This window comes from Arvicanthis niloticus, chromosome 8 (genome assembly GCF_011762505.2).
Source record: "Arvicanthis niloticus isolate mArvNil1 chromosome 8, mArvNil1.pat.X, whole genome shotgun sequence".
NCBI classification, from domain to species: Eukaryota; Metazoa; Chordata; class Mammalia; order Rodentia; family Muridae; genus Arvicanthis; species Arvicanthis niloticus.
Window position 1 is genome coordinate 46,930,865 of NC_047665.1, and position 17,486 is coordinate 46,948,350.

At 36.4% G+C, this 17,486-nt stretch overlaps 1 protein-coding gene across 4 annotated transcripts in view; it reads right to left on the reverse strand.

Annotated features, from left to right (window-relative positions):
- Window positions 1–17,486, reverse strand: part of Arid4b (AT-rich interaction domain 4B) — a 123,946-nt gene that overhangs the window by 55,835 nt on the left and 50,625 nt on the right. For all 4 annotated transcript variants that reach the window (XR_013112232.1, XM_034509972.2, XM_034509971.2 and 1 more), the window contains exons 6-7: window positions 16,763–16,842; window positions 7,069–7,160 (exon numbers count right to left, since the gene is read on the reverse strand). Coding sequence is in view for 3 of the 4 variants with exons in the window: in XM_034509972.2 (XP_034365863.1) it covers window positions 7,069–7,160; window positions 16,763–16,842 (172 nt within the window). In the remaining variant the exon portion in view is untranslated. The remainder of the gene's footprint in view (window positions 1–7,068; window positions 7,161–16,762; window positions 16,843–17,486) is intronic.

Consider the following 17,486-nt stretch of genomic DNA (forward strand, 5'->3'; position numbering starts at 1 on the left):
CCCTTAATCAGCTTGAAGAAGTTAAAGAAGAGTCAGCACCCCTATTCCCTGAGCTTGGGGACTAATGTGGTTAATAATGGTCTGTCTTTCTAGGGACAAGTAGTGATTTTGTTGGAACAGGGGGGATTAGCTAGGACTTACTGCATAGCCATAACCTATTGGTAGAAATCTGTATAATTATTATCAAGATGAAGTTATAATTTCTTAAATGGTACAAAATTTACTTTAATCTCAAATTTAAGGTTTTCATTGGTACGAGCCTCTTATTAATATAAAAATGAGATGAATATTGATACGCTCATGGGCATTGTGCCTGTATAAAACATTTAGGAATACAATGCCTAGACCCAGCCCTTTTTTAACTGATTTGGGACGGTTAACCTATGAGTTAAGGGACTATAGCAAATTCATGGCTTTGAGTTTATTGTTAGGGTGTTTTCCATATTTTATTTAGAAATAGCTGAGAGGAGTGAACAGACAACAGTCCAGGTTACCTTACATGGATAGTTGGTTTTCAAAACATCAGAAGTCCATAGAACTGACGCTACAAATATTTATATATTAATGTTCATATTGATTAGAGACCTGTCTGCTCCTGACAGCTTCCTGTCGTGGATTCTAAGAAGAAATTGAGCATCCTTGGAGTTGCTCCAGTTGTGTGGTAACAGCCACTAGGCAAGAATTGCCTCTCTCCATCTACAGACAAATTACTGTCCAGAAAAGGACACACATGCAGAATAGTCGACTGATTATATCTGCCTAGACAGAGTAATCAGTCCTTAATAATCCTGCATCACCAAGGTCTGTCAGATGATTCTGGGCCAGAAGGCTGAAGATTTGATGCTCCAACGTTCGGTAGTATAGGGGCTTTTCAGGTGTTCAGAGGTCTCTATAAATTGGCTAAGTTTTAGAAGCTTTGCTTTGTGCTTCCCACAATTATAGTTAACTCAGTCATTCTGGATTTCTGACGGGGTTGAAAACTTATAGCTATTTACCGTAAGAGAAAAGATTTGAGTGGATGGTCGTCAGCTGACATTCATCCTAAAGCCAGGTTCAGAACTAAATGTTTTAGTTAGGATAGATGACAGAGGTGCTGGTTAGTCAACAAAAGGATGGACGGGGTATTAGGACTATCTTGTACCTCACTGGTACAAATTGGCATAATTATGTTCAAATTGTATTTTGAGAGAAAAGTTTTATTTTAACAGGAAGGGTGATGTGTAGGAGGAGCTAAGGTAGGAGGAGTACTGAGAGGAAGAAAAGGAGTAAAAAGAGGAGAAGAAGAAGGAGAGGAGAAGCTAGGTGATGAAAGAGAGAAAGAGGGGGGAAGACAGGGAGGCAGATATTCATGTATCTCCACCAGTCAAAGATAGTTGTTATATCTAGGTTGGTCAGTGGGTTACACCTCTGATTGAACAATTCCAAACTTATAACCCTTATGATTAACATTATTTTAAAACAATGTATAAATGCAAAAAGGAAAAGGGGGCATGGGATAGAGGTTTTCTAAGGGGTGGGGGGGGGGAATGGGGAAAGGGGATGGCATCTGAAGTGTAAATAAAATATCTAAGAAAAAAAACATAATAAGAAAAAAAAGAACGATTTTGTCTTGGAAAAAAATGAAAAAAAATAAAAATAAAAAAAAAACAGAAAAAAAAAAGAAAGAAAGAAAGAAAGAAAGAAAGAAAGAAAGAGAAACAACCATTTCAGTCCTTAAAAGAAAATGAACCCAGTTCAGTACACAGAAAATGCACACATAATTCTTTTGTGCTGCTGTAAAATACATTCAGAAGATAAGCCTGGAGAGGACATGAGCTTTCTACATGATGACATTCTCTCCCTTGCTTTGGAACCCCTGCTTTTAAATATCTTTAGTATTATTTTAAGTAGATGCATATTTGATACATCTTTCCAAAGATAATTTGTAGATCTGATTTTTTTTTATATTCCTTCTTTTTACTTAATTTTTTTTTTTTTTTTTTTTTTAAGCACTCCAGATTTTACTCCCCTCCTGGTCCACCCTCCGACTGTTCTACATCTCATATCTCCTCCCTGCCCCTCTGCACAAAATCCAAACAATGGAAATCTCTTGTGTCTCTGCCTTGGCATGAATTCAAACATCAGAATTTCTTGAAGACTGTTGCTGGGCTGAAGTTCACTACCGTCTCACCTGCTGCTGTTTTGTCTTAGTAGCACTTCTGCTGTGGTGTTCATCAAAGCCAGATCCTTCACTCTGATTTCTAATTGGGGTTGTTCCTAAAATAACTCTTTAAAAAAATTACTACCTGCAAAATTCCTGATGTCTTTGTTTTTAATAGCTGAGTAGGATGTAGACAGATGCAGAGACCCACAGGCAAACATCAGGTAGAACTCAGGGGTCTTGTGGAGAGTAGGGATAGAAATGAGCAAGCCAGAAGGGTCAAGACCTACAGTCAACAAACCTAGGACTTTGGGGGCTCACAGAGCCTGGGCCACCAACCAGGGCTCATGCTGGACCTGGACCTAAGACCCCTATACATTTGTGGCAAATATGCAACTTGGTCTTCATGTGGGTGCCCTACTAAGTGGAACATGGGCAGTGTGGAGCTGTCTTGGTTTCTGATCCCCTTACACCTACCTGGACTGCCTAGTTGGGCCTCAGTAAGAAAGGATGTGCCTGATCCTGTTGGAACCAGAGGTCTCAGGGTGGGATGGTATCCAAGGGGGGCCTCCCTTCTCTGAGGAAAAGGGGAGGGGCAATGTGGAGAAGGATTTATAAAAGGTGGGACTGGGAGGAGAAGAGGGAGTGGAGACTGTGACCAGAATGTAAACTGAATAAAAAAAAACATACTCCCTAAAAAAAAAAAAAAATACATTCAAAAACACAGAATATTGCACTGGGCTACTAAAATAGGAATCTGTCAACTAACAGAGGCAGAAATATCTGAAATCAGGTACTATGCTTCCTTGACATTAGAAAAAAGTTGATCATAATTCTAGAAAGGAAAAGAGATAAGAAAACAAAAGGAAACTTTATATTGAATTTGATGACAAGAAAATTCAGAATACTGAAAAAAATGCAATTCTAGTTTCAGCAATCTACTAATATTTCAGACAAGTATAGAGCAATCTCATACTTCATGTGTTGTATATTTTAAAAAGATTAATTTTATTAGATAATTAATAACGCATAGGTTCTTAAAGACTGAACCACTGGATATATAGACCTAAACAATCATAAAAGGGATACTTTCTAATTTTTACCAAAAATTAACTGTTACCAGGAGTGCAAATCAGGGATAGATGACATTCTTTAGCATGTCCAAGAGCCCTGAATTCAATTTCTACCTCCACGTTTAAAAAAAAAAAAAAAAAAAGAGGAAAACAGTTACTTAAAAAACAAAACAACAACAACAAAAAAAAAAAAAACAGTAACAAAGCTAGTGGAGAAAAGCACATGGAAACAGGTCCATAATTCTAAACATTGTATTATTTAGTCAGAATAACACAACTTCTGTCCAGAATAGGAAAATAGTAAGGGTAGAACTCAGTTAAGTTACACATTAAGATCAGTAATTTACTTTAAAATAATTAACATGGTAGAAGTTGGTCATTAAAAAAATTATTGGACTTAACTAGGATTAATTAAAGGCAGGCTATAAATAATTAAGTGGAATAAATGAAGGCAGATAGGTTGTATGTGGATTTATAGCTATTGAAAGAGAAACAAAGTTACTGGGACAATGTAGTCCTAGGAAACCTTCGGAAATATTTGTGACATGTTCTTGTTATATATCCTAGGGCGGCTGCAAATTTGTAATCTACCTGCTTCACCATCTCAAGAGCTAGAATTACAGAAACACATACCATAATTGATTAAAAATACATTTAAAATAGCCATTGTTAAAATCATAATGAGGACTTAAGTTTTCAACAGATAATTTCAAAAAGAAAATGATGGTCATAAGAATGCTCTCAAGGTCTAGGCCCAAGACTTGGTTGTAGAGAATAAGTCAAGAATACAAGAATGAACTCTGAGGAAATGGAGGTAAAGAAATGGGTATTTCAAGCTGTGATAACTGTTGATGATACTCATAAAACAAAGCTCAAAATGCTAAGCAAAGCCACTGTCAGAACCCTCAGTCATAAGACCAACCCATCACAGCAGTGAGAGGTGAGCAACAACTAGCAGAGCCAGTTAAAAAATACAAGTACGCTCCTCTCCAAAACGAACTCTCCAGCCATCAAACAATGCATGTGTTCAATGCACTCAAAGCCCATCTCTCATGGCATGTTGAGAGTCTTAACAGAAATTGAGCATTGCTAGTCACTAAGAAGCAGCACCCACATACACTTCATTATCATGTTCAATGTAGAACTATTTTTTCTTTAACATTAGAGACTTTCTAATAGATCTACATAATATTAAACTTATTTTGAATTTGTTCATGTATTTATTTTGGTGTTTTACCTGTGTGTATATCTGTGTCAAAGTGTCAATCCTGGAGTTACAGACAGTTGTGAGCTCCCATGTGGTATGGGACTTGAACCTGGGTCCTCTGAAAGAGCAGTCAGTGCTCTCAACCACTCTGCAGCCCCAGGAACGTGATTTAAATTGTAATTGTAAACAAAGCTGCTGAGTGCAGTCCTACTGCTGAAGAGTATTTAAGCCAGATGTTTAAATGAACATGTAAAAACATGAGACATCTCTTTGCATGCTGACATTTGATCCCAATGTTTTCATGTAAATACATGATGATTGAATTTAGGATGCCTGCACTTGCTATATAAGCATTATATATGTGTATATAAATATGCATAATTTATAATATAAATAAATTCAGTTTTTAAATCTCTAAGAGAGTTAATACTATGATCCTAATTTTACAGATAAATATATGAGAAAGCATGAGAAGAGTAGGTTGCCAAAGTCATACAGCTAGTGGCAAAGTGATGAAGTAGGCATAATTTATGGCATAAATAAATTCAGTTTTTAAGTCTCCAGGGGAGTTAATAACTACGATTCTAATTTTACAGGTAAATATATGAGAAGACATGAGAAGAGTAGGTTGCCAAAGTCATACAACTAGTGGCAAAGTGATAAAAACCAGGCCATCAAGCGCGATGTTCACATTAAACTAGACAACTGGAATCACCACTAATGAGATTACCTGACATTTCACACTCACTACTCGATTAGCACTAATCAGAGTTATTAAAACTTAAATATACTTACAAAACTGTAAGAAAACTAATGACCAATGATAAAATATTAACTCATTAATTTTCAAAGCTATCAAAACAGCCCACAATTCACCTGAGCAATAGTCCTGTCAAAACTTAAAATAATCAGATCAAAGTTACACCTAATATTACAATGAAGGTTTTCTTATCAATACCACCATACATTTTCTGAGACCGTCTTAGTATATAGCCCTGGCTGGTCTGGAATTCACAGATCTGCATGCCTCTGGCATTAAAGGCATGTAACATCCACACTGAGACCACCACTTATTCTTGGTTTATTTTTCTTTGTGGCTGAAACACATTTAATTTTAAAATGTCATACACAGAAGAATTTTTTTAAAGTTACGATGCAAGTATCTTAAAAGTAATCAAGTCACTGTCCTGATAACAAGGCAGAGATATTTCTGGAAACTAGAGAAAACATTTTCTAGAAGATTCAGAGAGTAAATACATTAACTCAAATTATAGTAAGATAGGAATATGTATATCATTGAATATCATTTCAGTGCAGTAATTAGTCTTCTAATTTCCTTTCCTCAAATGGCAGTTTATTCGATATTAAAACTAATTTGTAAAGTAACATAAGTACTCTAGCTGAAGAAAACCAAACTTGTCAGTTAAACAAAAAAAGTCTGTGGGGAAAGCCCCCATTTTCCTTCCTGTCTCAGAATGATTTCCTTAATCTTAAATTTTATTTACTTACTTACTCACTCATGTATATACGTATGTATGTATTTATGTGTGTATGTATGCATGCATACATACATGTGCTATCGGTATGTGTACAGGAGTAACAGCTGATGCCCATGCAAGCCAAACAAAGCCATGAGATGCTCTGGAGCTAGAGTTACAGTAGTCGCCCTATGTGGGTGCTGAGAACTAAACTCAGCTCCTCCGCAAGGGAAGCAACCATCCTTAATTGCCAATCCATCTTTATAGAACCCTGATTTTAATATAGAAATCATTATTTTTAATAAGGAAACTATTATTTCAGATAAAATTCATAATAAAGATGAATGAGCCCATTAACTAGTATGCATGAACTTACCCATTTTACATCTTGAGGGTTCAGAAAAAATCAGATTTAATATCTGACTGTATATACTGAAAGCATTCACTTAAGGTTTCTAATTAATCTAACTAAATATTTATTTTTAGCTGTTTAACAGTATTTTCTTTCATGATTATATATTTTTTATTTCTAATATATTAATTTTTGATTCAAATAATTTTTAAAAGAACACTAAAAGAATAAATTTTAAAACATGCCTTATCTACTCCAAATTCTTTTTATTGCTTAAAAAAAGTTGTTTTTAACCCTTTCGGGTATTTGTCTCATAGGTACTAAGAAAGAAAATCACCACTTTAATAAGAGTAAGAGATGAAATTTTACCTATGACATTTGATAAATGCAAAGAATTTAGGAGATTAGTAAAAAAAATAAATAAATGTCTGAATTCAAAGGAAAAAGCAGGGAACAACAAAATAGCTCACATAAAGGTGAGAGCTACAGAGTAAGCAAGATTATGGCATGGAAGAAGCACTAGGAACAAAGAAAACATCGTGAATAAATGCATGATTTCAGAAAACTGATGGGGATAACTAATTCTACTCCAAAAGCAGCATCAAGATACATGAAGGAAGACCTGAAGGAAAGCACAACTGGTAAGGCTGACAGGCACAGAGCTCACAGCCCCATGCTGAGGAGTCTGAGTCACTATTAGAACTGACATCAGCAGATCTCATTAACAATTTTCAACTTACAAATTAAAAAATCTATTAAAGCAATACTGGAAAGAGAAATGATTTCAGGTTCACTAACAGTTACGAAAGTTGACTTACATATGATTAGATCTTCTTCCTCTATTAGTTTTCTTTCCTATGACTGGAGTGCCAAAATGCTCAGGATTGGTGAGTGGGAGCTGGTCTAGTGTCTGTGGGTGAGAACACAAACCCAAGAAAAGTTATTACTTTCCAAGTGCTTTCTTCATTTTAAACCAAACCAATGTCATATGCTTATATTTTGAAATTAACTCTTTTAATCCAAAGAAGGCTACAATACCACTTTGCTATTGATAGAAAACTCTAGTTTCAAAGATATTTGAATAAAGATGAATGAGCCCATTATTTGGAGAGAAAAGAAAAATAAAGCCCTGGCTGCCTGTATGGGTGTCTCATTACTTATTAGTAGGCCACACACAGGAAAAAAAAAAAAAAAAAAAAATCACTACAATACAAAAGAACCAATACCTTACCCAAAACACACACATGAGGTAAGACACCTACTTATAAAGGTTAATCCTTAGGATGAGGTCAGCAACATCTCAAAATTTTTCCTTTACCACAGTAAATCATAATGCACAAAAAAATTGTAAGTAAGCAAAACAAAATTAACCATCAAGATAAGCACCAGTAGCTTCAAAGGGAGATCCAGAGAAGAGAAACTGTAACTTGGCAAATGTTTTCTATGATAATACTTTCTTAAAGAAAAGGTTTAAAATTGACCTTTAGTATTTAATTTGTTTTCCTTTTTAATCTGAAGCACACTATGACTGCCAGTATAAAAATGAGTATTCCTTCCTTGATATAATCTACACAGCTCACAGGAATGTACTTTTCACAAGTTTTCTTGTCCTTTTTTCAGCCTTCATTTCCTGAAAAGTATATAAAAGACCCACGGTAGCACTCGCTTCAAACACTACCTAATTAACTTTAACCATTAAAAGATCAGTGTTGACAAAGTGTCTATTTCCTTTTCACCTAATAGCATGTGTGCATAAATACACACAAACATTTTACTTTTTCCTTTTCCACCAATAAAATGTTTGCTGTTGGAAGGTAGTTTTGTGAACACTGGAGAAATGATTCCTGGGGAAATTGTCAAGACAGAGGAACTATCTAAGGATAAGATTTCTTTTTTTTTTTTTAAAGATTTATTTATTTCTTTCATGCATGTGAGTACACTGTCGCTGTCTTCAGACGCACTCAGAAGAGGGCATCATATCCCTTAACAGATGGTTGTGAGCCACCATGTGGTTGCTGGGAATTGAACTCAGGACCTCTGGAAGAACAGTCAGTGCTCTTAACCGCTGAGCCATCTCTCCAGCTCCGATAAGATTTCTTAAAGTGACATTTTTTCCCAGTTGGATATTTTATTTATTTACATTTCAGATGTTAACCTCTTTCCCCATTTTGCGCCCCCAGACACCCCCTGTCCTGCTTCTATGAGTGTAGCCTCACCCACCCACCCATTTACACCTCCCCACCCTCAAATCCCCCCACACTGAAGCATCAGTCTTCATGAGACCTCTTCTCCCACCTATGCCCAACCAGCCCACCCTCCTCTACATATACTGCTGGAGCCATGGTTCCCTCCCTCTGTGCTCCCAGGCCGGGTGATCTAGACCCTGGGAGCTCTAGTTAGTTGGTATAGTTTTTCTCCCCATGGGAGCCCAAACCCTTTCAGATTCTTCAGTCTTCTCTCTACCACTCCCAGTGGGAACTCCATGATGAATTCAATGGTTAGCTGCAAGCATCCACCTCTGTATATGTCACACTCAGGCAAAGCCTCTAAGCAGACAGCTATATTAGGCTACTGTCAGCATGCATTTCCTGGCATCCACATCACAATTTGCCTTTGGTGACTATACATGGGATGGGTACTCAGGTGGGGCAGTCTCAAGATGAGTCTCAAGTCTCAAGACCTCCTTCAATTTCTGCTCCACACATATTGGCTCTCATGAATATTTTGTTACTGCTTCTAAGAAGGTCCAAAGCACCCATACTTTGGTCTTCCTTCTTCATGAGCATCATGTGGTCTGTGATTGTATCTTAGGTATTGTGAGCTTTTGGGCTAATATCCAATTATCAATAAGTGCATACCATGTGTGTTCTTTTGTGAATGGGTAATCTCATTTAGGATATTTTCTAATTCCATCCATTTGCCTAAGAATATCATGAATTCATTATTTTTAATACCTGAGTAGTACTCCATTGTATAAATGTACCACATTTTCTGTATCCATTCCACATTTTAGAAACATCTAGGTTGTTTCCAGCTTCTGGCTATTATAAATAAGGCTGCCATGTCCATAGTGGAGCATGTGTCCCTGTGAAATGTTAGAGCATCTTTTGGGTATATGCCCAGGAGTGGTATAGCTGGATGCTCAGGTAATACTATGTCCAATATTCTAAAGAACCGCCAGACTGATTTCCACAGGGGTTGTATCAGCCTGCAATCTCAACAAAAATGGAGGAGTATTCCTCTTTTTCCACATTCTCAACAGGATCTGCTATCACCTGAGTTTTTCCATTCTGACTGGTGTGAGATAGAATCTCAGGGTTGTTTTGATTTGTATTTCCTTGATGACTACGGATGTTGAAAATCTGTTTAGGTGCTTCTTGGCCAATTGAGTTTCCGCAGTTGAAAATTCTTTGTTTAGCTCTGTACCCCATTTTTAATGGGGTTATTTGATTGGGTAGAGTCTAATATCTTGAGTTATTTATATATATTGTATATTAGACCTCTATCATAGTACTGGTAAAGATCTTTTCCCAATCTGTTGGTTGCTGTTTTGTCCTATTGAGAGTGTTCTTTGCTTTACCAAAGCTTTGAAATTTTATGAGGTCCCATTTGTCAATACTTGACCATAGAGCATAAGCCATTGGTGTTCTGTTCAGGAACTTATCCCCTATGCCAAAGGATTCGAAGCTCTTCCCCACTTTCTCTTCTATTACTTTATCTGCTTTTATGTGGAAGTCCTTGACCCACATGGACTTGAGCTTTGTACAAGGAGATAAAAATGGATCGATTTGCATTCTTCTACATGCTGACCTCCAGTTCAACCAGCACCATTTGTTGAAAATGCTGTCCTTTTCCCACTGCATGGTTTTAGCTCCTTTGTCAAAGATCAAGTGACCATAGGTGTATGAGTTCATTTCTGGGTCTTCAATTCTATTCTATTGATCTATCTACCTGCTTGTCTCTGTACCAATACAATACCATGCAGTTTTTATCACTATTACTCTATAATACAGCTTGAGGTCAGGGATAGTGATTCCACCAGAAGTTCTCTTATTGTTGAGAACAGTCTTCACTATCCTGGGTTTCTAATGAATTTGCAAATTGCCCTCACTAACACTATGAAGAATTGAGTTGGAATTTTCATGGGGATTGCACTGAATCTGTAGATTGCTTTCAGCAAGATGGCCATTTTTACTATATTTATCCTGCCAATCCATGAACAAGGGAGATCTTTCCATCTTCTGAGATCTTAATCAATTTCTTTCTTCAGAGTCTTGAAGTTCTTGTCATACAAATTTTTCACTTGCTTGGTTAGATTCACACCAAGGTATTTTATATTATTTGTGAGTATTGGGAAGGGTGTCATTTCCATTATTTGTTTCTTAGCATGTTTATCTTTTGAATAGAAGAAGGGTACTGATTTGTTTGAATTAATTTTATATCCAGTCATTTTGCTGAAGTTGTTTATCAGCTTTTGGAGTTCTCTGGTGGAAGTTATAGGGTCACTTAAATATACTACTATATCATCTGCAAATAGTAATATTTTGACTACTTCCTTTCCTATTTGTATCCCCTTGACTTTCTTTTGCAGTCGAATTGCTCTGGCTAGGACTACTAGGTAGAGAATGGGCAGTCTTGTCTAGTCCCTGCTTTTAGTGGGATTGCTTCAAGTTTCTCTCCATTTAGTTTGATGTTGGCTACTGCTTTGCTGTATATTGCTTTTACTATGTTTAGGTATGGGCCTTGAATTCCTGATCTTTCCAGGACTTTAAACATGAAGGGATATTGAATTTTGTCAAATGCTTTCTTGGCCACTAATGAGATGATCATGTGTTTTTTTTGTTTTTTTTTTTTTTTTCCCTTTGAGTTTATATAGTGGATTACATTGATGAATTTCCTTATTTTGAACCATCACTGCATTCCTGGGATCATGAGGGCTGATTGTTTTGATGTGTTCTTGGATTTGGTATTTGAGAATTTTGCTGAGTATTTTTGAATTGATATTTATAAGGGAGATTGGTCTGAAGTTCTCTTTCTTTGTTGGGTTTTTGTGTGGTTTAGGTATGAGCATAACTGTGGATTCATAGAACCAATTGGGTAGTATTCCTTCTGTTTCTATATTGTGGAATAATTTGAAGAGAATCGGTATTGCGTCTTCCTTGAAGGTCTGACTGAATTCTGCACTAAAACCATATGTTGCTGGGCTTTTTTGTTTTGTTTTGGGGGTTGTTGTTTGTTTTTTTGTTTTTTGTTTTTTTTTTTTTTTTTTTTTTTTTTTTTTTTTTGGGTGGGGAGACTTTTAATGACTCTTTCTTTAGGGCTTATGGGACTTTTTAGATGGTTTATCTGATCCTGATTTAACTTTAGTATTTGCTATCTATCTAGAAAATTATCCTTTCATCCAAATTTTGTTGAGTATAGGATTTTTTAGTATGATCTGATCTTTTTTTTTTTTTTTTTTGGATTTCCTTGTGTTCTGTTGTTATGTCTCCATTTTCATTTCTGATTTTATTAATTTGGATACTGTCTCTGTGCCCGCTGGCTAGTCTGGCTAAGGGTTTATCTGTTTTGTTGATTTTCTCAAAGAACCAGCTCCTGGTTTTGCTGAATCTTTGTATGATTCTTTTTGTTTCTACTTGGTTGATTTCAGCCCTGAGTTTGATTATATCCTGACATCTACTCCGTTTGGGTACATTTTTTTCTTTTTGTTCTAGAGCTTTCAGGTTTATTGTTAAGCTGCTAGTGTATGCTCTCTTCAGTTTCTTTTTAGAGGCAATTAGAGCTATGAGTTTTCCTCTTAGCACTGCTTTCACTGTGTCCCATAAGTTTTGGTATCATATGCCTTCATTTTCATTAATTTCTTTAAAAAATCTAGTTTCTTTATTTCTTCCTTGACCAAGTTATCACTGAGTAGAGCATTGTTCAGTTTTCACATGTATGTGGGCTTTCCATTGTTTTTGTTGTTATTGAAGACCGGCCTTAATCTGAGGTGAACTGATAGGATGCAAGGGATTATTTCAATCTTCTTGTATCTGTTGAGGCCTGTTTGGTAACCAATTATATGGTCTATTTTGGAGAAGGTACCATGAGGTGCTAAGAAAAAGGTATATTCTTTTGTTTTAGGATGAAATGTTCTATAGATAGCTGTTAAATCCATCTTGTTCATAACTTCTGTTAATTTCACTGAGTCTTGGTTTAGTTTCTGTTAACATGATCTGTCCATTGCTGAGAGTGGAGTGTTGAAGTCCGCTACTATTATTGTGTGAGGTACAATGTGTGCTTTGAGCTTTAGTAAAGTTTATTTTATGTATGTGGGTGCCCTTGCATTTGGAGCATAGATGTTCAGAATTGAAACTTCATCTTGGTAGATTTTTCCTTTGATAAGTATGAAGTGTTCTTCCTTTTCTTTTTTGATTACTTTTGGTTGTAAGTCATTTTTATTTGATATTAGAATGGCTACTCCAGCTTGTTTCTTGGGAGAGTTTGCTTGGAAAATTGTTTTCCATCCTTTTACTCTGAGGGAGTATCTGTCTTTGTCACTGAGGTGTGTTTCCTGTATGCAGCAAAATTCTGGGTCCTTTTGAAGTATCCAGTCTGTTAATCTATGTCTTTTTATTGGAGAATTGAGTCCATTGATGTTAAGAGATATTAAGGAAAAATGATTGTTGCTTCCAGGTTTTTTTTTTGTTATTAGAGGTGGAATTATGTTTGTGTAGCTATCTTCTTTTGGGTTTGTTGGAAGATTACTTTCTTGCTTTTTCTAGGTTGTAGTTTCCTTCCTTGTGTTGAAGTTTTTCCACCTATTATCCTTTGTAGAGCTGTATCTGTGGAAAGTTTTCCTTTAAGTTGGGAATCTTCACCCTCATCTATACCTATTATCCTTTTGGTCTTCTCATTGTGTCCTGGATTTTCTGGATGTTTTGGGTTAGGAGCTTTTTGCATTTTCTTTGACAGTTGTGTCAATGTTTTCCATGGTTATGTTCTGCACATGAGATTCTCTCTTCTATGTCTTGTATTCTGTTCGTGATGCTTGCGTCTATGACTCCTGATCTCTTTCCTAGGTTTTCTATCTCCAGGGTAGTCTCACTTTGTGATTTCTTTATTGTTTCTACTTCCATTTTAGTTCCTGGATGGTTTTGTTTAATTCCTTCACTTGTTTGGTTGTGTTTTCTTATAATTCTTTAAGGAATTTTTGTGTTTTCTCTTTGAGGACTTCTACTGGTTTACCTGTGTTCTCCTGTATTTCTTTAAGAGAGTTATTTATGTCCTTCTTAAATTCCTCCATCATCATCATGAGAAGTGATTTTAAATCTGAATCTTGCTTTTCCAGTGTCATGGGGTATCCAAGACTTGCTATGGCGGGAGAACTGGGTTCTGATGATGTCAGGTAACCTTGGTTTCTGTTGCTTATGTTCTTGTGCTTGCCTTTTGCCATCTGGTTATCTCTAGTGCTACCTGCACTCACTGTCTCTGACTGGAGCCTATCTCCTCTGTTATCCTGGTTGTGTCAGAACTCCTTGGAGTCCAGTCGTCTCTGTGATCATGTGATTCTGAAATCCTGGGTGAAAGAGCTCCTGGGACTCAGGCTGCCTGTGGGAATCTGAAATCCTATTATCCTGTGCATGTTAGAGCCCCTGGGTGTTCAGCTTCCTCAACTGCTCTGAGTGCAGTGGTTTCTCTAGGATGAGTCAGGATATGGTGTCTTCATGAGAGCAGACCAGCTAGGAGTCTGCCCCAGCAAAAAGGTTAAAGTTACATATTAAAGTGTTATAAAAAGAGGTGTCTATGGACAGAGCAGAGCATTCGCTGAACATGTACAAGGACCTAGCTTTGATCTTGAGCCTCTGCAAGAGAAACCAAATAAAAGAACAGGTATACACAGATATAGGTTACATTCCCTTCTATATACTCTCCTTACCAAGCGTTAATATAATAAAATTATAAGGTATTTCTGATTGTTTAACTTATGATTTTTTTCTCTAATAGAGGATGAGCTACTCAAGAATTAATGCCATGTCTACACACCTAAGCAGTGTCTTTAGCACAGCACTGACACATAGGAAGGGATTAATGAATGTATCACACCCCTATTATCCAATGTATTAAGCAAAACATAATTGAAAGTAAACACCAACAGAAAGAGACACAAAGATAAACATCCTCCTTGAAAGCATCACAAACACAAAGCTATTACTCATCCTAGCTTAGCCTAGCCAATCCAGTTTCAAATTCTTCTGATAAAAGGAAAACTATTAAACTAGATACTTCTTTATACCAAGCCTTCGTCAGATGAAAAGTCAGGCTTTTAAGGCGTTATATTTACTCACTGGGAATAACTGAATATGTGTTCTAAGGGAATGGAGTTACATATAAACCTCATAAATGCAGAAAGATCATTTCACCATGTCACTTGCTCCAAAGTAGTCAGATTTCTTGCATTAAACCTTCAAAACATGGGTATGCTGGTGCAAACCTGTAATACCAGCACTTGGGAAGAAGGAAAAGGTTCCTGCTGCAAGTTTAATACATGCCCAGACTACAGAGAGAACAGCTTCAAAAAGCCAACAAAACAACAAACCTCTAAAACTAAGCCAACCAAAAATAGCTACAATTCTAACTCTTGGGAGACTCGGAGGAGATAAGGAGGAAGATCAGAATTTCAAGGTTAACGTCAACTAAAGAGCAAGTTCGTCAAGGTCTGCCTGTACTGCAGAGAGAGACCTCACCTCAAAAGAACAAAAAATGAAACAAACAAAACCTCACCTCCAAATATAAACCAATAATTATTTATTGAAGGCTCTTGTAGAGAAAATACTACTGGGAAAAAGAAGAATCACCAAGGAAATGTGGCTACTCCCCTAAAACAGCTTAAAATTTATAGGGCATGTAAATAACAAAAGGACCACAAAGAAAGAACACTCAAGGGAAATGCAAAAAAATAAAGGGTTAGCTAATATAATGAGCAAATAGCCCATGAAAGATATTATATAGGAAAAAGCATTTCTTAATTTCTTACGTGGCCTTAAGAGAAGATTCTATCAAGTGGGCTCAACTGGAACCAAGACAACACAATACAAACCATAATCTGGAAATAACAGTCTACTAAGAAGTGTAGGGAGTGAAAAAACATGAGAAATTTAAAATAAAAATGGAATTCCAATTGTTGAAGGAAGCATAAATATTTTTTAAAAAATATGGTCTAATATGTATGTAAATAATACATATTATAACAAGTATTCTTCTAAACAAAGAGAACAAAGGTATGACAGGTCAGTTACACTGTGCATCAGTCACTTTTGAGAGAATGACCTGGACCATGCATAGCCATGTTACTTTGTATATTGACTCAAGCTCCTGAATTCAGTTCCTTGGCACAGTTTTCTTGGTTCAGCTTTCAAATAAAGAGCTAACTTTTGTGCTACGAAGTACTACTCTTGACTAGTTCTGGCTATCAGTCTCATAACTAATTAATTAGGAGTGTTAAAAAAAAACAGTTCATTAACATGCATAATGCAGAGATGTGAAATGTACTTAGCAAAGCCTCTGTAGACATGCACTTCATTACATATGACTAACAAGTGCTCAGCTCCCTTCCTGTGCCAGGCACTGCAGCAGGAACTATGATCAAAGTAGTGAAGAAGACAAAGAGCCTGCTCTTGTGATACATGCTACCCAGGAATATAGACCCCCAAAACAAACAAACAAAATACATTCTTTAATGTCAGGGAATGGTTAACATTGTGAAAGAGAAACCAAAGTAAAAGATAAAGAAGGTGTTTTCAGAAAGGGCTGTCAGGGAAAACTACAACATCACTATGAAGTAGTTTCTGATTGTCATCTTTATAGCCTTCAACTCTTTTTAAGTATATTTATTAATTCCTAAGATGTCTTATACAACCTGCCTGAAATACTTAGATAAATTTATTTAGAAATGGCCCCAAAAAGATAGGCATAGTGGTACATGACCATAATCCCAGCACTCAGGATGCAAGAGCAAAAGAACCATAAGTTCAAGGCCAGCCTGGGACTCACAGAATCCCTATTTATTTAAAAAAGCAGCCTCAAGGTAGTGAAATAAGCCTACTATTTTCTTTGTGGAAAAGTATTAAAATGCTTTAAACACATAACTTGATGCTTGAACTCATGGCTTTCAACATAGTTCACAGATCACATAATAACATATGTACTTGTGAATTTTTTGATTAACAGGTTTGTACACTGGGTTGAAAAAACAAAACTTTACTCCTTCCATAGAAAATAATAATCTGTGTTCAAGCCAGGCATGGTGACATACACCTCTAATCTTAGTCACACACCTCTAATCCTAATACTCAGGAGGCAGAGGCAGGAGGCTCTCTGAGTTTGAGGCCAGCTTGATCCATACAATGAGTTCCAGGGCAACCACAGCCAGGGCTACATAGTGAGACCCTGTCTCAAACAAACAAACAAACAAACAAACAAAATCAACAACAAAAGAAAACCGAGATGTATTCATTCAATTCCATCACTTACTTCACTTTCAGCAAAATGTCTTTCTCCTTTCAGACATAACGAAGATCTTCTCAGTGTCTTCTCATCTCCATCGTCAAAAACTGTGAGGAAGTAAAAATGGAAGTATCTAAAAAACTTTTCTAAGATGATGAAGGAAGTCATTAAATTTTCTAAGTGCAAATAGTCCCATTGTTAAGAATTAATTTGGAATTCAGTTCTTACTTCATGTTTTCTAGCAAATATCTTTAATTACAGTTATTAGTTTGTTATTTCTACCAAAATGCATCTTATAAATAAAAGTATCCTTCTTGGGCCAGTGAAATGGCTCAGGAGATAAAGGCACTTGCTGCTACAGATGAAGACCCAAATTCCCAGTGAAACACAGAATTGATTCCTGTAAAGTTGTCCTCTGACCACAAGACATGTTATGACATACATTCTCTCTGTGTCTCTCTGTGTGTATCTCTGTGTCTACACACACAAACACACACTCCTTGATTCCTTGAAGTAGGAAACACAAAACAAAAGGTGGCATTTCAAGAGGCAACAATTTAAGTGCTAATTAATTATCCTCAAAATAGTAAAGGAAAGAAAAGTAACTAACTCTTCCTGCTGGCAGTCACCCATAGATTTATTTAAGATGTTAGAAGCTAACAAATTTACGCAGCATGTCTCCATCCCCCCCAAAATACCTACATCTACATTACAGTAGGTTGCTCAATTTGGACACTCCCTATATGCAAAA